Here is a 20,776-nt window from a genome sequence, read left to right as displayed (position 1 = left end):
CAATCTGTTTACAGCCCTATAAACTACAGAAGCTCCACTATATTTGGCCAAGTAACCTTTATGTCCTCACTCATATTTGGCTTTCATCATCCAAAATTCACATGATTGTTTTCTTGAATTAAAATACTTTAAAAAAATTATATTCAGATTATAGATTTCGTAGAATTTAGTTTCTTTATTTCGCCAACAACTATTGGTCGGTATCTCCAATTAATTACATCCAAAAATTTTGATGGAGCAATAATGAATCTTAGTGATCCGATCTATATTAACTTCTAACACAACTCGTGCAGCGACCTCTACATCCTTCCTCTCTTGGGGCGGCGGCCATTCCTTGACACAAGAGGGCGTCCTCACAATAAGACTACGCCTGTCGCCGATGATCTCACGATTGACATGAAAATTCCTTCCCACAACAACTATGCATCCGCTGCATTCTTATATCGTCTTATTGCTTGTCTTTCGAGTCCAAATCCTTCTATTCCCGCATGACAATGTCGAGATCTTGCCAGCCATTGACCTTCTGCACTTGGCAACTTCTTTATAGGAACAAGTTGGCACTCGCAGGAGGACTCAAAGAGACGAACCGGTCGTTCTATCCTCCCGTCTCAGTGCAATGACGACGTTGAATCCACTTGACATCCTCTCTCTCCTCATCGACTGATTACAATACTATGGAACAGCATCTGATGGACACACATTCCCACGACAAAATAATCTAGAGAAGTACAATATGATGACACATGAATAGACGCAGAAACCACCGTGAAGCTTCATCACACTGTGCCCGACAAGAACAAGGATCGTCTCTGTCCCCAAAGATACCCAAGTAAACAAGAAACAAATTTGTTTGATGACACACTATTGAAGCTACAGAAAAGCAATCCGCGTCACCACAACATTATTCTTTCGACACTAAGAACGCATGAATGAGGTCAACTCCATTCATTTGGACTTGTCATCAAAAAAATAATCGTTGACTTTGCGAATCCAGAATAAAAAACATGAAGTAATCGAATAATAGGGAAGTCATGCTGAACGCATCCTAATTCACGATAGATTGGGGTTACAAGCAACATAGAATAGAGGCTATATTCTCCATGACCAAACTCCAAATATTTTGTTGCAGGCTCGTCCCTTTCTTTCTCTCCATTAGCTGAGTCAAATCAAGGTCTAGAATTTTCCAATCATATTAATTGCATGCCACATAACTAACGGAGATTATTGTGCTTCTTCTGCATTCTTCCCAAGTCTTTCAAATGAATCCGACAGCAACATAATTGATGAATTTGATACTGCCAACTCTGCAAACATCCCAAGAAAGAAAGCAATCCGTCTCTGTTTTTCTCTTCCAATCATAATATATAACTTTGACCATCGATGTCAATACTTGGTTGGCATAACCTTCGCGTAAAAGAATCAAACACTTGGTCGCTTTCTTTAACTTGAATTAAAACCATCATTCTAGACTTCCCACTCCAAGTTTTCCATCAAAGTCTTGGATCGACCGCGTTTAGCAGGAAGTATTTTTTAAAAGAAATTATTATTATATACGTGACGTTCACACATGAACTTGAACCTAAGACCTTGGATGTCTCAATAAAGACTCGTGCACTGCACTTACCGTTCTAAGCTGGAACAACACTTGTTCTCCTCAAGTTTCAAAGGCGGTGGCCGGAATCCTTCAAAGTCCAAGGTTTTATGGACTGGCTTCCTTACACTTGAAACCATATATGTCAAAGCTACTGTACCGATTTCTAAAACAAACACGCTAGATTCTTGTCCTACTTTGACTTGTTCCTTCTTCTTCTTCTTCTAGCCAACCTCCGTTAAAAGGACGGGAGAACTACTCGGTTGGCTCGGGGGATGCTGCGGTTGGAGTAGATGGAAAGATTCCTCCATCTTCCCTTCTTGGCCACTTCCTTCGTGCTCTTCTGCTGCTTCTCTTTCTTCGCCGGCCACTATGACTTCGGAGTACTAGTTTCGGCGCAGAATTCGACCGTGCCGGTGGACGTCGGCGTGATTCTCCACCTTCGGTCTTTGCCGGGGAAGAGGAGCCGGACGAGCATTTCGATGGCGATAGAAGACTTCTATGCCGTCCATAGCAACTACACCACGAGGGTGATTCTACATGTCAAGGACTCGGAGAACGAAGCCATCGGGGCAGCGGCAGCAGGTAATCAATCCCCTTCCCCAGTATGGCACCACTGATCTCACGGCATATAGCAGATACTTAGGAAAACCCAAGACGGACTGGGGGCTGTGATTGAGATTTCGATTCCATAAAGAAACTTGCATTCGGAATGACAAGCAATCAGCAAAAAATGACTCCAGTCACGTAGTTGTCTATGCTTGCAAGTCAAATTTACCATGTTTGACTTGGACTTGTCAAAGTCGTCGTTCGAATTACTAAAAATAATAAAATACAAATAAGCAAATCGTACCTTCTGGATGTGGCCACTTGGGCTCTGATCCACCGTGTAACGAGGGCCAAATTGCGGAATGAAAGGTGCGTTTTGTCCATTTTTGGCGTGACGTCTAACTCTTTAACTCTTTGCGCTTTGCGGCAGCGGTGGCGATGCTGAAGGACGTCCAAGTGAAGGCCATCATCGGGCCCATGACATCCACGGAGGCCGACTTCGTCATCCAAATCGGCAACAAGACGCAGGTCCCCGTCCTCTCCTTCTCGGCGTCCAGCCCGTCCCTCTCCCCAGCCCACACCCCCTTCTTCGTCCGCACCACCACCAACGATTCCTCCCAGGTCGGCGCCATCGCCGCGGTGACGCAGTACTTCGGCTGGCGCCAGGCGGTCCCCGTCTACGAGGACTCCGAATACGGCGCCGGCATCGTCCCCTTCCTCATCGACGCCCTCCAAGCTGTCGATGCCCGCGTCCCCTACCGCAGCGTCATCCCCACCGAAGCCACCAGTGACGAACTCGACAAGGAGCTGTACAGGCTCATGACCATGCAGACGCGCGTCTTCGTCGTTCACATGCTCCCCGCCCTCGGCGCCCGCCTCTTCCGGCGAGCACACCAGCTGGGCATGATGGACGACGGCTACGTGTGGATCACCACCGATGGGATCACCGACGTCCTCGACCTGCTCGATCAGCGGACGGTCGCCGAGGCAATGCAGGGCGTGATCGGCGTGCGGCCCTACGTGAACCGATCCGAGGAGATCGACGACTTCACGGCCCGGTTCAAGCGGAAGTTTCGGCAGGACAACCCCACACTCGAACCCACCGACCCCACGGTGTTCCAGTTGTGGGCGTACGACACGGCCCGCGCCGTCGCGATGGCCGTCGAAAAGGCGGTATCAGCCCGCACAGCCTTCCAAAGCCTACAGTCCGGGAATAACTCCACCGACTTGGGGCGGCTTGGCGTGAGCCAGACCGGGCCGGCGCTACTGGAAGCCATTATGGGCACCCGATTCCGGGGGTTGGCAGGAGAGTTCCAGCTCGTCGACGGCCAGCTCCAGTCGTCGGCCTTCGAGATCGTCAATGTCAACGGAAAAAGCGGGAGGACGATCGGGTTCTGGATTCAGGGAAACGGGATCTCGAGGGATCTCGAGTCCACAAACGATACGGGCCTGAGGTCCGTCATCTGGCCGGGCGAGCCGAAGGGCGTGCCCAAAGGTTGGGAGATGCCCACCAACGGAAAGAAGCTCCGGATCGCCGTTCCCGTCAAGCACGGATTCGACCAGTTCGTGAAGGTGACTACCGATCCGGCAACCGACAGAACCACCGTCACCGGCTTCTGCATCGACGTCTTCCAGGCCGCCATGGATTCGCTGCCATATGCCGTCCCCTTCGAGTACATCCCCTTCCCCAATTCGTCCGAATCTTACGACAACTTCGTCTACCAAGTTAAACTGAAGGTTGGTTCACTTGCCACACCGCTTGAATAACGATAATAAATGAGATTACCATCGTGTGTGTCTTCCAACTAATTGGGATGGTGAACAGAACTTCGATGCAGTGGTGGGCGACACCACTATCCTTGCCAACCGATCTCAATTCGTGGAGTTCACAATGCCATTCACTGAATCAGGAGTGTCGATGATCGTGCCGGTGGAGGGGGACAAGAGCAAGAACATGTGGATCTTCTTGGAGCCGCTGACCATCGATCTCTGGCTCGGGAGCTTAGCCTTCTTTGTGTTTACTGGGTTCGTGGTCTGGGTGATCGAGCACCGGGAGAACGAGGAGTTTGCTGGGAAACCACTGGAGCAGTTTGGAATCATCTTCTACTTCGCCTTCTCCATTCTCGTCTTTTCGCATAGTATGTCCTCATCGTGATGACCCCTATCGTTACTCCGAGTGGATGATGACAACCAATTCAACTCGTTTGGTCTTGCTCTGTGTTTTTCCAGAGGAGAAGCTGCAGAGCAACCTCACACGGTTCGTGGTGATCATCTGGGTGTTTGTGGTGCTGATACTGACGTCGAGCTACACAGCGAGCCTGACATCGATGCTCACCGTGCAGCAGCTTCAGCCGACGGTGACCGACGTGAACCAGCTTTTGAAATCAGGGGCCTCCATTGGGTACCAAGACGGATCATTCGTGGCTGGTATGCTCAGAAGGATGGGATTTCAAGAGCAAAAGCTCAAAAGCTACAGCACGATTGAGCAGTACGCTGAAGCTTTGTCCAACGGGAGCGCAAACGGAGGGGTCGATGCATTCTTTGATGAGATACCTTATCTCAGGCTCGTCCTATCGCAGTATTGCGATGACTTCGCCATGGTCGGTCCGACCTACAAGACCGACGGTTTCGGCTTCGTAAGTTTCTATACCTCCTTTCTCCTTTGTTGCAGATGAATTCAACATGCATCTGTATCTTTGTGTCCTGTAGGTTTTCCCTAGAGGGTCGCCGCTGGTGTCTGACATTTCCAGGGCTATCCTAAACATAACGGAAGGGGAAAGGATGACAGAGATCGAAAAGGCATGGTTTGGGGATCCGACAAGTTGTCCAAACCAGAGCAACAACTTGGCATCTTCGAGTCTAGCCTTCAGGAGCTTCGGGGGCCTCTTTCTCATCACAGGAGTTGTCTCGGTGCTCGCATTGTTGATCTTCTTAGCAAGATTCATCTACACGGAATGGGATGAGCTACAAGCTGCAGCTGGGCGGCAGAGTTCACTTTGGAAGAAAATGGTTGTACTGCTCAAGTACTATCATGATGTCAACGAGCCTCTGCCTTGCCCTACCTTGAAGAGGGATGACTTTGCTGCTATAGACATTGGGGAAATGAATCAACATACGCAACCCGGAGTTGGTGCAGCGCTGCCTCATCTGGTGGGTTCCTTGAGCCCTGTGAGCATATCCAATCATTCACGGCTCAGTTTTACTTCGCCGGAAGAAGAAATGTCCTCCACGGAACCCAGTAGCCCGTAGAAATGACTGAGGTCCAGGAAGCATGATGATCTTGTTCATGTCCTGCTCCCGTTTGTCTCGTAACCTCATGCTTTTATTGTCACTTGGCATGTAACCATTACTCAGTTGGTGCCACTCAATTGTAAACATACTTGAAGTCCAAGGGGGCATTCTGTTCATAAACTTAACATTTAATAAATACGAAAAGCATCGACGGGTGAGTTGGCCCGATTGATCCTCTGCAATAAAGTATAGATTCTTCACATTGACTCCCTCTTGTTGACACAAAGGGTTAGCATTGCATTGCGATCTTGTGCAGGGAGCTTGTTGGGGGCAGTCCAACCCTTAATATGGTGGAGTCGGGTTGGAGAGCCTGGGTCATTTTCTGGTTACGTCACCGGATGGCGTCGAGGGTCCTTCACAATAGATTTGCGTCGGGAGCATCTTGACTTGATCCCTCCGATGCTGAAGTCAAAAAGAGAGAGAGAGAGAAAGAGAGAGAGGGAGAGGTTAACAATGTAAGTGAGAGAGATATAAATGAGAGAGTGAAGAGCTCTTGCTCGCTTGCCCGTGCTTGGCCCGGGGATCAACTTTTATACTTGGGTGCTAAGTGGCTTGGATGTATGTTCGACAAAGCCTCATTTACCTTGTATGGTGGAGGTATTAATGAGATCGGCTTGCTGGCGTGTGTCCTCTGGTGCCTAGGGTGGACCTTTGGGAGGGCTCCTCCGGTTGATCCCTTTACATTTTTGGGTCAAGTAGGACGTGATCCCTCTACCGATCGTTCGGAAGGAAAGGCTTGTGAAGTCGGATCATGCCGTCAATCATTATGTAGAGGCATAGCTTCTGTTGATGTATCAATCATGAGTAGGTCATGTGGGCCCATTTCTAGAAGCCAAGGTAAGCGGTGCAACCCTTGGTCCTTGTGCTTTGTTGTTCTGGGTGTTGTCTTTTAGCCCATGTGGCAGAGGAAGCCGGCAATGTCTAGGATTATCCATATCATTTGTCCTCCTCCCCGCCCCCAAAAAAGATGTTCTTTAAAGCTTTGAATTGAGGTATCAAAGGATGTCATCTTTCTTGCATTCCTACGTAGTGACATGATCGTTGTTTAGCTTTGGGTTTGTTACTAGCACCGTTGTGGTTGGTTCGAGGCCCATTTGGGGTGGGGTGTACTTTCTTATTGGGGCAATTTTTTATTTAGATGAGTGTTGACTTAAGAGACCTCTCTCTTTTTTTCCTCCCTCTCTATCTTCGTTCTCCCCCTTCCACACGAGAGTTCATTTTCTCTTATTTTTTGACCCCCCCCCCCCCTTCTGCTTCGAGAGGTTTCTTTCTCCATTTTTGCCTCTCCTTTATGCTTGGGAGGTTGGGTCTTCTTTTGGGCTTACCCCTTCTTTTACTTATAGGGGTAGGTACTCAACCGCCTAGGTGGGAGTGTAGGTCCACAGTAGCAAGTGTTGGCTCAACTGCATGAGCAAGAGGATCAATATTAGTCCGCCATAGTAAGTCTTGATTTGATCATCATGGGCTGGAGTATCAACATCAGTTTGCCATAGCGACTTCTGTTGTAGCGGGTCTTGATTCGACTATCGTGGGTGGGAGTGCTGATATTAGTCCACTGTACTGGGTCTTGATTTGATCGTCGTAGGCGAGAGTAGGAAAGCAAATATACCTTAGCATCAGCTTGCTGGAAAGGGGGGGGGGGGGGGGGGGGGTGGTCGGGTCTTGATTCGACCTCCCTACTCAAAGGGGCCGAGGGCCATGGGTCGTACCTCCTCATTGGAGTGCTCATTGGGAGGGGTACTGGAAGGATGTTCATGCAACATTCGGCCCTCCTTCGACATTCAGCTTGTTGGAAGGGGGGCACATACCCTCGTTGCTCAAAGGGGCCTAGGGCCATGGGTAGCACCTCCTCATTGGAGTGTCCCTAATAAGGAGTAACCCTCCTTCCACATTAAGCCCTATAGCAAAGTTCATCCCTAATAAGGATATTATCAAATATCTATTTATTTGATATGTGGTGTCATATATATATATATATATATATATATATATATATATATATATATATATATATATATATATATATACTATACTATACTATACTATACTATACTATACTATACTATAGAATGTACAAAATGATCAGTGTAATTAGATCAAGAGGTAGATGAATAAAAGAAAATTTCTATCTAATCTTTTGATGATGAATGAAGAATGAAATAAAATAAATTGAATCATGCCTTCCTCTTCTCTTTGGATCCCAATCTGTTTACAGCCCTATAAACTACAGAAGCTCCACTATATTTGGCCAAGTAACTTTTGATGTCCTCACTCATATTTGGCTTTCATCATCCAAAATTCACATGATTGCTTTCTTTATTTCGCCAACAACTATTGGTCGGTATCTCCAATTAATTACATCCAAAAATTTTGATCGAGCAATAATGAATCTTAATGATCCGATCTATATTATCTTATAACACAACTCGTGCAGCCACCTCTACATCCTTCCTCTCTTGGGGCGGCGGCCATTCCTTGACACAAGAGGACGTCCTCACAATAAGACTACCCCTGTCGCCGATGATCTCACGATTGACATGAAAATTCCTTCCCACAACAACTATGCATCCGATGCATTCTTATATCGTCTAATCTATTGCTTGTCTTTCGAGTCCAAATCCTTCTATTCCCGCATGACAATGTCGAGATCTTGTCAGCCATTGACCTTCTGCATTTGGCAACTTCTTTATAGGAACAAGTTGGCACTCGCAGGAGGACTCAAAGAGACGAGCCAGTCGTTCTATCCTCCCGTCTCAGTGCAATGACGACGTTGAATCCACTTGACATCCTCTCTCTCCTCATCGACTGATTACAATACTATGGAACAGCATCTGATGGACACACATTCCCACGACAAAATAATCTAGAGAAGTACAATATGATGACACATGAATAGACGCAGAAACCACCGTGAAGCTTCATCACACTGTGCCCGACAAGAACAAGGATCGTCTCTGTCCCCAAAGATACCCAAGTAAACAAGACAAACAAATTTGTTTGATGACACTTATGAAGCTACAGAAAAGCAATCCGCGTCACCACAACATTATTCTTTCAACACTAAGAACGCATGAATGAGGTCAACTCCATTAATTTGGACTTGTCGTCAAAAAAAATAATCGTTGACTTTTCTAATCCAGAATAAAAAACATGAAGTGATCGGATAATAGTCAATGCTGATAGCATCCTAATTCACGATAGATTGGGGTTACAAGCTGATAGGGCACATTTTGGTATCGCGCACGTTGATCAAAACAAGCTGACATAATGATACGAACGTGGTAGGTAGCCGCTCGCCACCCCCTCCATATGAAACGATATCATCACAGTACAATCGTCCCAGAAAGCTTGAGGCGGCACCGCACGATGCTGATCCATGCAAGTCGATCGACGGTCGCACAGAAACTTAAGCCGACTATAATTAATTGACCCCGTACGACCAACTCATTCTCGTAAGTATAAAAGCTAACCCTCCTTAATCAGATGGAGGAGGACTTTTCACATATTCAACTCACTCTTATCACTCAACACTAACTTAAGCTTCAAAAGGATCGAGTCAGAAAATCCCTCTCCCGATCTCGACCCGTGTGCAGGGGTTGGCGACGCAGAAACAAACAACAAGACTCTTAGCTCAACCCACCCGACACGCACTTCCGCTGTCCGAGTCTCCACCTGAGCGACCTTACACATCCGGGATCGAACCGAACCATGCTGATTCCTTCACCAACACAAGCAACGTAGAATAGAGGCTATATTCTCCATGACCAAACTCCAAAGTATTTTGTTGCATGCTCGTCCCTTTCTTTCTCTCCATGAGTTGAGTCAAATCAAGGTTTAGAATTTTCCAACCATATTAATTGCATGTCACATAACTAACGGAGATTATTGTGCTTCTTCTGCATTCTTCCCAAGTGTTTCAAGTGCATCCGACAGCAACATAATTGATGAATTTGATACTGCCAACGCTGCAAACATCCCAAGAAAGAAAGCAATCTGTCTCTGTTTTTCTCTTCCAATCATAATATATATCTTTGACCATCGATGTCAATACTTGGTTGGTATAACCTTCGCGTAAAAGAATCAAACACTTGGTCGCTTTCTTTAACTTGAATTATAACCATCATCCTAGACTTCGTGCTCCAAGTTTTCCATCAAAGTCATGGATCGACCGCGTTGAGCAGGTAGCATTTGAAACCAACTTAGATGTCTCAACAGAGACTTGAGTGGATAGTCTTTGCCTCGCATTCCGAGATGAGGAAGATGTGGCCCTCGCATCTCCTACATGTCACATAACTAACGAAGATTATTGTGCTTCTTCTGCATAAGAAAGTTCTCTACATTCTTCCCAAAGTCTTTCGAGTGCATCCGACCAGTAACATAATTGATGGATTTGATAATGCCAACGCTGAAAACATTACAAGAATCAAACGTAATATATATTTATTACCATCATTGTCAAGACTTGGTTGGTATAACCTTCGTGTAAAAGAATCAAACGCTTGGTCGCTTTCTTCAACTTGAATTATAACCATCATCCTAGACTTTGCGCTCCAAGTTTTCCATCAAAGTCTTGGGTCATGTTGAGCAAGTAGTATTTTTCTTAAAACTTGAATATAGGATTTATTACTTGTGTAATAATATATTAACCAACTTAGATGTCTCAATAGAGACTTGAGTGGATAGTATTTGCCTCGCTTTCCGATACATTATCGAGATGAGGAAGATGTGGCCCTCGCATCTTCTACATGTCACCCGTCTCTGTTTTTTGTTTTCCCAATCGCAATATCTATTACCATCGTTGTCAAGACTTCGTTGGTTTAACCATCGTGTAAAAGAATCAAACACTTAGTGGCTTTCCTTATCGTGAATGAATTATAACCATCATCCAAGACTTCGCGCTCTAAGTTTTCCATCAAATTATTACCATCAGCCAATGAAGAAGTTGAAGAGGAGGGCAGGTGAGGGAATAGGACTAGTAGACGACTACGGGGCAGATGGAGGAGAGAGCGTGGATGAGATGTTAGTCGGGCAAGTCAATCATGCGAGTAATAACACAAGAGACATCACATCAACTTTTTTTACTTATTATTATTATGATAATTTCTCAGTTTATATTATTTATCATATAAATATATTATGATATCAATGGATCTGTACAATGGGAATCAAATCATGATAAGATCACGATAATGAAACCGATTCATCTTTAAACACAAACCATAAATAATTTTGGTCATATATTACTCGAGAGAGACATCGATATAACTGAAAAAATCGGTATGTTATATATCTATCCATATAATGGAGGCGGCTAATCTCATAGCTGCTCATATGGGGACACTAGGACTATAATGTAAGTGCTTATTAGAGAATGAGTTCACTGATTGATATACTCATGGAATGCTGAATGATTGATGATACATTATTGTCAGACAACGATTCCATCGTCCCAATAGTGTATTTGGTCCTTAGACTTAAGATACCAAGGATGTCCAGTATGAGTACTCCACTCTTTGATACATGACTTATAAGTTTAGAAGTTTCAGATATAACACATATGGTCATCGAGAGTGACAATCAACCTTACGAGGGCTATTGAGTGTCGATAGAGGATCATCCGCTTGTGGTATCATAAGAGGAATATTTCATATGTTCTTGCTTAAACAAATCCTTAGCCAAGGTAATTCGGAGTGAGAGAGAGAAAGAGTTCTCCGGAAGAATCCGATTAGAACAAGACTCGAGTAGAAACTGTATAGACCTGATAACACTATGATCGGTATATAATTTTTGGGATATTAGATGGATAAAAAACTACATATATATGGTAACTCAAGACAGATATATCCAAATGATTGGATTCCCTCATATCGTATGGGGATTGTAGCATAATAGCCTAGTGCATCCGCAGTCGATGAGTCGAGTGAATTATTATTGAGATAATAATTCATTGAGCCAGAAGGAGTTTTGACATGTATGACTCACGACCAGCTCGATATTGAGCCCAAAGGGTCACATGCATATGATAGGTGTTGCGACAAATAAAGGTTTGGATATGAGATATCCGCTAAAGCCCCTATCTTATTGGATATCCATTAAACCCCTGAATTATTGAATCTCATAGATGAAATCAAATAAGAGCTAATAAGATATTATTATATAGAGGCTCACTAATTTGAGAGGCTTGAGTAATTAGATAAAAATCCAATACCCAATATGACAAGATCAATCAGGGTTAAGTTGATAAGGGACCTTTATAAATATGAAAGAACCAAAAGGGCTAAGATTTTTTGCTGTCACCTCCTATTCTCCTCTCCACCTCTCCTCCTCAACCAACAACCCATATTTAGGACGTGTGGACAACAAGAAAGATCGGCCCCTTCTTGATTGCATGGTGCACACAACGAGAAGATTTGAGCAACGATTTGAGGAGCATCTTCAAAACCCCTACCGCATGGATCACCGTTAGAGAGGAGGACGCTTGACCTCCTTCATCCTCTCTCACATATCTATAGAAATTTATGGATATACGATATGCTTAGGTAATTATCTTACACGTAGTTTTTGATTTCACGGGTTTTTGTACACCAATTTTTGCACGATAATAAAAAACCTTTTTTATATAAAAAATTTATAATTTTTGTTTCTGTTCTTTCCATACGCATATGATATCACCATAAATTTCTCAACATAAGGACAATGACATAGTTGCCATGGCAAAGGTGGCGAACATGCTCGATGCTGGGGGCGAGGGTGGAGAAGGAGAAAGGGAGGATGAGGGGGGAGGTGGAGTGGTAGCAACAAGGAAGTGGTCGAGGAGGCAAAGGGCGACGATCACTCGACATCGGGAAAAGGGGGGAGGGGGAGGGGTCCGCCACCACCGACGCCATCGGTGTTATCATATGCCAACATCGACACTAGTGGCATTATCATATGCCATCAATGCCATCAATTATCAAACTTAAAAAAAATTTATCTTTTATTTTTATATTTTTATTAATAAAACCTGATATTATTAGAGTAAATAGATCTAATTATTTTATTTTTTTAACCATAAAGATACCAATATAACTTTTTAAAACATAAAGATCGAAAACAGCTAAGTAGAGGCAACATGTAGTTAGCCCCTCCTCAAGTTTTAAAGGCGGTGACCGGATTCCTTCAAAGTCCGAGGCTTTATGGAGTGGCATACTTACACTTAGAAACCATATATGTCAAAGCTATCGTACCGATTTGTAAACCAGACACGCTAGATTCTTGTCCTACTTTGACTTGTTCCTTCTTCTTCTAGCCAACCTCCGCCGTTAAAAGGACGGGAGTACTACTCGGTTGGCTCGGGGGATGCTGCGGTTGGAGTTAATGGAAAGATCCCTCCATCTTCCCTTCCTGGCCTCTTCCTTCGTGTTCTTCTGCTGCTTCTCTTTCTTCGCCGGCCGCTATGACTTCGGAGTACTGGTTTCGGCGCAGAATTCGACCGTGCCGGTGGACGTCGGCGTGATTCTCTACCTTCAGTCTTTTCCGGGGAAGATGAGCCGGACGAGCATTTCGATGGCGATAGAAGACTTCTATGCCGTCCATAGAAACTACACCACGAGGGTGGTTCTACAAGTCAAGGACTCGGAGAACGAAGCCATCGGGGCAGCGGCAGCAGGTAATCAATCCCCTTCCCCAGTATGGCACCACCGATCTCACGGCATATAGCAGATACTTAGGAAAACCAAAGACGGACTGGGGGCTGTGATTGAGATTTCGATTCCATAAAGAAACTTGCATTCGGAATGACAAGCAATCAGCAAAAAATGACTCCAGTCACGTAGTTGTTCTATGCTTGCAAGTCAAATTTACCATGTTTGACTTGGACTTGTCAAAGTCGTCGTTCGAATTACTAAAAATAATAAAATACAAACAAGCAAATCGTACCTTCTGGATGTGGCCACTTGGGCTCTGATCCACCGTGTAACGAGGGCCAAATTGCGGAATGAAAGGTGCATTTTGTCCATTTTTGGCGTGACGTCTAACTCTTTAACTCTTTGCGCTTTGCGGCAGCGGTGGCGATGCTGAAGGACGTCCAAGTGAAGGCCATCATCGGGCCTATGACATCCACCGAGGCCGACTTCGTCATCCAAATCGGCAACAAGACGCAGGTCCCCGTCCTCTCCTTCTCGGCGTCCAGCCCGTCCCTCTCCCCAGCCCACACCCCCTTCTTCGTCCGCACCACCACCAACGATTCCTCCCAGGTCGACGCCATCGCCGCGGTGACGCAGTACTTCGGCTGGCGCCAGGCGGTCCCCGTCTACGAAGACTCCGAGTACGGCGCCGGCATCGTCCCCTTCCTCATCGACGCTCTCCAAGCTGTCGATGCCCGCGTCCCCTACCGCAGCGTCATCCCCACCGAAGCCACCAGTGACGAACTCGACAAGGAGCTGTACAGGCTCATGACCATGCAGACGCGCGTCTTCGTCGTCCACATGCTCCCCGCCCTCGGCGCCCGCCTCTTCCGGAGGGCACACCAGCTGGGCATGATGGACGACGGCTACGTGTGGATCACCACCGATGGGATCACCGACGTCCTCGACCTGCTCGATCAGCGGACGGTCGCCGAGGCAATGCAGGGCGTGATCGGCGTGCGGCCCTACGTGAACCGATCCGAGGAGATCGACGACTTCACGGCCCGGTTCAAGCGGAAATTTCGGCAGGACAACCCCACACTCGAACCCACCGACCCCACGGTTTTCCAGTTGTGGGCGTACGACACGGCCCGCGCCGTCGCGATGGCCGTCGAAAAGGCGGTATCAGCCCGCACAGCCTTCCAAAGCCTACAGTCCGAGAATAACTCCACCGACTTGGGGCGGCTTGGCGTGAGCCAGACCGGGCCGGCGCTACTGGAAGCCATTATGGGCACCCGATTCCGGGGGTTGGCAGGAGAGTTCCAGCTCGTCGACGGCCAGCTCCAGTCGTCAGCCTTCGAGATCGTCAATGTCAACGGAAAAAGCGGGAGGACGATTGGGTTCTGGACTCCGGGAAACGGGATCTCGAGGGATCTCGAGTCCACAAACGATGCGGGCCTGAGGTCCGTCATCTGGCCGGGCGAGCCGAAGGACGTGCCCAAAGGTTGGGAGATGCCCACCAACGGAAAGAAGCTCCGGATCGCCGTTCCGGTCAAGCACGGATTCGACCAGTTCGTGAAGGTGACTACGGATCCGGCAACCGACAGAACCACCGTCACCGGCTTCTGCATCGACGTCTTCCAGGCCGTCATGGATTCGCTGCCATATGCCGTCCCCTTCGAGTACATCCCCTTCCCCAATTCGTCCGAATCTTACGACAACTTCGTCTACCAAGTTAAACTGAAGGTTGGTTCACGTGCCACACCGCTTGAATAGCGATAGTAAATGAGATTACCATCGTGTGTGTCTTCCAACTAATTTGGATGGTGAACAGAACTTTGATGCAGTGGTGGGCGACACCACGATCCTTGCCAACCGATCTCAATTCGTGGAGTTCACAATGCCATTCACTGAATCAGGAGTGTCGATGATCGTGCCGGTGGAGGGGGACAAGAGCAAGAACATGTGGATCTTCTTGGAGCCGCTGACCATCGACCTCTGGCTCGGGAGCTTAGCCTTCTTTGTGTTTACTGGGTTCGTGGTCTGGGTGATCGAGCACCGGGAGAACGAGGAGTTTGCTGGGAAACCACTGGAGCAGTTTGGAATCATCTTCTACTTCGCCTTCTCCATTCTCGTCTTTTCGCATAGTATGTCCTCATCGTGATGACCCCTATCGTTACTCCGAGTGGATGATGACAACCAATTCAACTCGTTTGGTCTTGCTCTGTGTTTTTCCAGAGGAGAAGCTGCAGAGCAACCTCACACGGTTCGTGGTGATCATCTGGGTGTTTGTGGTGCTGATACTGACGTCGAGCTACACAGCGAGCCTGACATCGATGCTCACCGTGCAGCAGCTTCAGCCTTCGGTGACCGACGTGAACCAGCTTTTGAAATCAGGGGCCTCCATTGGGTACCAAGACGGATCATTCGTGGCTGGTATGCTCAAAAGGATGGGATTTCAAGAGCAAAAGCTCAAAAACTACAGCACGATTGGGCAGTACGCTGAAGCTTTGTCCAACGGGAGCGCAAACGGAGGGGTCGATGCATTCTTTGATGAGATACCTTATCTCAGGCTCGTCCTATCGCAGTATTGCGATGACTTCGCCATGGTCGGTCCGACGTACAAGACCGACGGTTTTGGCTTCGTAAGTTTCTATACCTCCTTTCTTCTTTGTTGCAGATGAATCCAACATGCATCTGTATCTTTGTGTCCTGTAGGTTTTCCCTAGAGGGTCGCCGCTGGTGTCTGACATTTCCAGGGCTATCCTAAACATAACGGAAGGGGAAAGGATGACAGAGATCGAAAAGGCATGGTTTGGGGATCCGACAAGTTGTCCAAACCAGAGCAACAACTTGGCATCTTCGAGTCTAGCCTTTAGGAGCTTCGGGGGCCTCTTTCTCATCACAGGAGTTGTCTCGGTGCTCGCATTGTTGATCTTCCTAGCAAGATTCATCTACACGGAATGGGATGAGCTACAAGCTGCAGCTGGGCGGCAGAGTTCACTTTGGAAGAAAATGGTTGTCCTGCTCAAGTACTATCATGATGTCAACGAGCCTCTGCCTTGTCCTACCCTGAAGAGGGATGACTTTGCTGCTATAGACATTGGGGAAATGAATCAACATACGCAACCCGGAGTTGTGCAGCGCTGCCTCATCTGGTGGGTTCCTTGAGCCCTGTGAGCAAATCCAATCATTCACGGCTCAGTTTTACTTCGCCGGAAGAAGGAATCTCCTCTACGGAACCCAATAGCCCGTAGAAATGACTGAGGTCCAGGAAGCGTGATGATCTTGTTCATGTCCTGCTCCCGTTTGTCTCATAACCTCATGCATTGTCACTGGGCATCTAACCAGGACTCCATTGATGCCACTCAATTGTAAACCTACTTAAAAGTCTAATGGGGCCTTCTGTTCATAACCTGAACATTTTGCTCTCCACCTCCTGCACCACTTGGAATGGAATGTGATGCTTCCTTCAGTCTTGCAGATGACTCGGCTACAACTGGTTCCATTTTGAAGACTGAAGACAACCGCAATGTTGCTGCCGGATGCCGCCTTCGGAACGTCTGGAGCCCCGTGATGACACAAAGTTGCTACCCTTCTTAAAGCCCTCAATTTTGTTAAATCACACGTTAGATTCGTCAAGATTCTTAAATAATTTAAGAATCCTAATCAGATTTTAACTATTTAGGAGGGTCCTAATTAAATTTAAATTCTTTGATAGATTAAGATTTAAATTTAGATTAGGGATCTAAATAAGAAGAATACTCTTTAAAGAATCAAATTTTATTTCTATAAACGCATCATGAGTCTTAAGGTTCAATATTATTCGTGGAGAAAGGAGACCAAAACCTATAATAAGACTTCATCGTGGTGCCAACAACACAATGAAGAAATGCATAAGGAAACATTACAAAACCTATTTTCCTCAACGATTCATTTGGTATGGTTATAGAAGGCATCAGATATCTTATGCAGAAAGTTTATATAACGAGTGAAATTGTGTTAGGTGACTGTAAAATACGTCATAAGCTAGAAAAAAGTTTCAGCAAGAGAGCCATAGGAAATATTAGGAAAGCAAAAAACAATTAAAGCAAACAAGGACAATTTCAGACGCATTATCCTGTAAAGGATTTAACAAGGGGAACTGATGGTGAAGACAAAATCGATTGATATCAATCACGATAGAGGCAATCAATTTGCAATTAATGACTATCAAACAATAACTGCATATTATAACAGTCCCTCGTGTAATCAGGCTGCAGATTCCTCTTCATTTATTTATTTTTGAATGTGTTGTCACTTTCGAAGTGTGTCAACTATATCGATAGAAGCTTGCCATACAATTTTAGCACTTAAATATTTGAAAGCAAGGCTGTTGGCTCGTGGAAGGTAATGATACGGCCCATGATAATAGCTTGATCTTGAAAGTCACTATTGTAAATATTTTGTGGATAATATGAAAGGTCCAAAATGATGCTAAACTCAACGGGTGAGACCTAACCTTTACATAATTTTAGTTAATTTCATTATAGATTGTAATCGCACCACATGTTCCAATGGATCTGAGAGTAGTGTGTATGTGACTCTTAGCAAACTAGAGAAGGGTTGGCACAAGCTCAATACAGCAGGATGATGATATAAGTTTTATTTTGAGAACTGATGAGGGGTTTGCTGTTTTTACAAGATGCAGGGATACCATGGATAGATCTGCCTTACATAATGAAATTGTCACAATTAAAGAAGGGCTATTGGCAGCAAGAAATAAGGGCATACAAAGAATCCACATCGAATGTGATGCGGAAAGCCTAATCACGATGTTGAATACCAAGATAACTCCTCCTTGGATGATCACTAACATACTTCGAGATATTGTTAGATTGCTTCAACATTTCAGTGAATATATATAGGATAACGCACATTTTTAGAGAAGCTTACTGTGTTGCGCATTGGTTAGCAAAGTTTGAAAGGGTAAACCATTATAATGAATTCTGGTATGATGTGTTTCCTTGGGACTTGGAGGTTTTGATCTCTTCTAATAAGAAAGGAGATGGCCATATTCGCTTTCTTGCTGAATAAAAATTAATTTTCTGTTGAGCTAAAAAATATATATATTATAACTCGATGTGCATTAATTTAACACAAGTTAGGGACTCGTACCAGTAGGCTCATTCATCAAAGCAAGATCCAAAAGAACACAGCTCTCGCTAAATTTGCCATTGCCATGCCTCATCATCAAACTAGCAAAAGCAAAAGGAAAGAAAATAAAGGTAATATCCAAAACTAATTCCAACAAAAGAAATTTAAAATTAATCCAAAGAAATAAATAAAGCATATCAAGATCCTCAAATGATTTTATAATGCAAAAAAAAATTCTCCAGGAAGACTTCAAAGGCATACTAGTTTAATTAGAAGATAAATTTTAAACATAACTTCAAAGACCATAATAGTTAAGAAAAGAAGGAATTCCAAACTTTTGTTGTTCCAGTTTCAAACTAGATAATCAAACCTGGTAAGCATGTACAGTTGTCAAGAGCATGGTTTTTCACAATCGATTTCAAGCTGGGGCTGATTGGAGCCTTCCATCATTTGTGGTAACCACAAACTCAGTCACATTTTAGCCTATGAGCTAACAAAATCATCTGAATACATCAACCTATCCATCTAAGTTTTCTGCTATAAGCCTTTCCTAATATTAATATGCAAAATCGAATATGCATTTACATCTCTGCTTGTGCATGCATGCATGTCTTTCTGCGCAACAGAAAATAACAACAATCTCAAACTATAGTTCCATCTAATGAAATTCCAAAATATTGGGGGCAGAAACGATAGTTGGCAAAAAAAGAGATCATTCGAAAGGGGAAAAAAATAATCTGTTTCTTGAACTTTCAAACATAAAGCAAAAGAAAAGTTTCAATAGGTTCTCTTTTCCATTCTAGTTGGTTAGGAAAATCCAAAACTCTTCCAAATTATTTGCATTCCTTGTGAAAGAGAATTTGACATTTGCTTTAGCTTCTAATGAACTCAATTCATGCCAAGTCATTTACTTGTGATTATATTACATAATTTCTGGACATTTTTAATATATCTTTCAGATAGGGCAAACTTCCACATAATCTATGTTAGTTATCACTTGAAGTGCTCAGCAATTTACACTTTTGAGTTCCTATTATGTTTCTAAGCCTCATTGATGTAAATTATAAAAGCTCAAGAACTTTCTGATTGGGTTGTATAAATTAGATTTCCACAGGTGTCTTCAAAACCCAGTTCCTTAAATAATTTCCACTTGAACTTTGGCAGTTTGCATTTCAGTCTGTTCTTCTCTTTGAATCTTCAGGACCCTACTTTGTATGAAATCAACCCTTTAAAGACTACTTTTCCATATTACTTAACTTCAAAGGCTGATCTAGCAAGTGTTTGAGATAGGCATCTTTGATCTATCAAACAAATGCTTTATCTAAATAAATCTATGAAACTCACTGCCTAGGTCTTCAAATCTTTGTTTAAGCTTTAGATCCATTTGTGCATTGTATACAGACCTTCGCTTTCGCATCCTCACAGAGCAGCGCTCTAAACAGTAGAGCGCCGACTCGGGTTTTTTCATCGCTTGTGGCTTATCTGAGAAATACAATCAGTTAACAAAGCAGTAAATTAGATCAAAAGTACAATGAGAATACTACCCTCGATCTTCAAGGAAAACCCAATTTCCAAATCAGTTCGCAAAATTAGCATAAAGAAATTTGGTACCACAATTATCCTTCTCAAAATTCTAATCAAAGTGCATCCAAGAAACGGGAAAGGATGAGATTGCTAATCCAAGAACCTGAAGAGCGATCGGGATTCGCACAAAACCCGCTCCGAATTCGTCGACGAAGAGGAAGTGCATAACAGAGGAACAAAAAGAACCTCAAAGGAACGAAATCGGAGATCCACTGCTCCGATGTGATCCCTGACGAGGAATCCGAAACGATAGGAGTGATCTATGAGGAAAACCCTACGGGACAGCGGACGGAAGAGGAGATGCGTATTTTGGCCGCGAACTGAAGCGGGAGAGTTTGAGGCGAACAGAATTCGGCGCCTCGGTTTTTATGTATTCGTTGTAAAGGGTCCACGTAACGAAGCGTTATAATCTCTCGGACACGATTATAACGATATGTTCTCTGACTAAAATATCTACGATTATAACGATATGTATTTCACGGGCAATTTCCTTAGAAATTATATATATATATATATATATATCATTTTTAATTATTATAATATTTTTATTTGGGTCCTTTATGGTATTTTTAATAACATTTATAGTATTTTTATATACTAAAAATATTATAAATGATATTAAAAAATATTATAAGTAATATTATATCGTGTCTCTCTGGTTATCATAGCTTATAGATCATTATAATATTATATTTTTAGGTTTATAGTTAGTTTGGTTAATGTTAAGATTCTATTTATATCATTTATAATATTTTTAATTAAGTTTTATGGTATTTTTGTTATGATGGCCAAAACATTGTAACATGCTAAAAATATTGTAGCAAACGAAAAAAAAATTCAGGAACACTTTGAGTAATTTTCAAATTAGAAGCGCTATTTGAAAAAAAAATAAAATGAGCAAATTGATTGAAAAATATCCAAAATATATTTTTTTTAAAAAAATCTATAAAATAAATTAATATTTTAAGGGAAAAAATAGATCTTATATCATAGTTAGCCTCTTACCTCAGGAACTGAAAAA

General features: G+C 44.1%; 1 protein-coding gene, 1 long non-coding RNA gene and 1 pseudogene across 6 annotated transcripts; 2 read left to right on the top strand and 1 right to left on the bottom strand.

Moving 5' to 3' along the window:
- The first annotated feature begins 1,670 nt into the window (after window positions 1-1,670).
- Window positions 1,671-5,575, top strand: LOC135617090 (glutamate receptor 2.7-like). Its single transcript, XM_065117001.1, has 5 exons — window positions 1,671-2,176; window positions 2,571-3,877; window positions 3,966-4,278; window positions 4,370-4,776; window positions 4,850-5,575. The coding sequence occupies exons 1-5, from the start codon at window positions 1,885-1,887 to the stop codon at window positions 5,387-5,389; spliced, it is 2,859 nt and encodes a 952-aa protein (XP_064973073.1). The 5' UTR covers window positions 1,671-1,884; the 3' UTR covers window positions 5,390-5,575.
- A 68-nt stretch (window positions 5,576-5,643) lies between these two features.
- Window positions 5,644-20,096, bottom strand: LOC135617097 (uncharacterized). Of its 5 annotated transcripts, none has more exons than XR_010488612.1 (4): window positions 19,859-20,096; window positions 19,516-19,653; window positions 18,193-18,272; window positions 5,644-5,833 (listed from the first exon to the last, which is right to left on the bottom strand). It is a non-coding gene; the product is annotated as an uncharacterized LOC135617097 (long non-coding RNA). The 5 variants fall into 5 exon arrangements; XR_010488613.1 differs by lacking the exon at window positions 5,644-5,833 and adding an exon at window positions 8,642-9,709; XR_010488610.1 differs by lacking the exon at window positions 5,644-5,833 and adding an exon at window positions 16,398-16,642.
- LOC135617084 (glutamate receptor 2.7-like) lies at window positions 12,735-16,470 on the top strand (annotated as a pseudogene).
- Window positions 20,097-20,776: the final 680 nt, after the last annotated feature.

Source organism: Musa acuminata, chromosome BXJ1-3 (genome assembly GCF_036884655.1).
Source record: "Musa acuminata AAA Group cultivar baxijiao chromosome BXJ1-3, Cavendish_Baxijiao_AAA, whole genome shotgun sequence".
NCBI lineage: Eukaryota > Viridiplantae > Streptophyta > Magnoliopsida > Zingiberales > Musaceae > Musa > Musa acuminata.
Note: the sequence above shows the minus strand (reverse complement) of the source record. Positions and strands in the feature narration are given on the sequence as shown.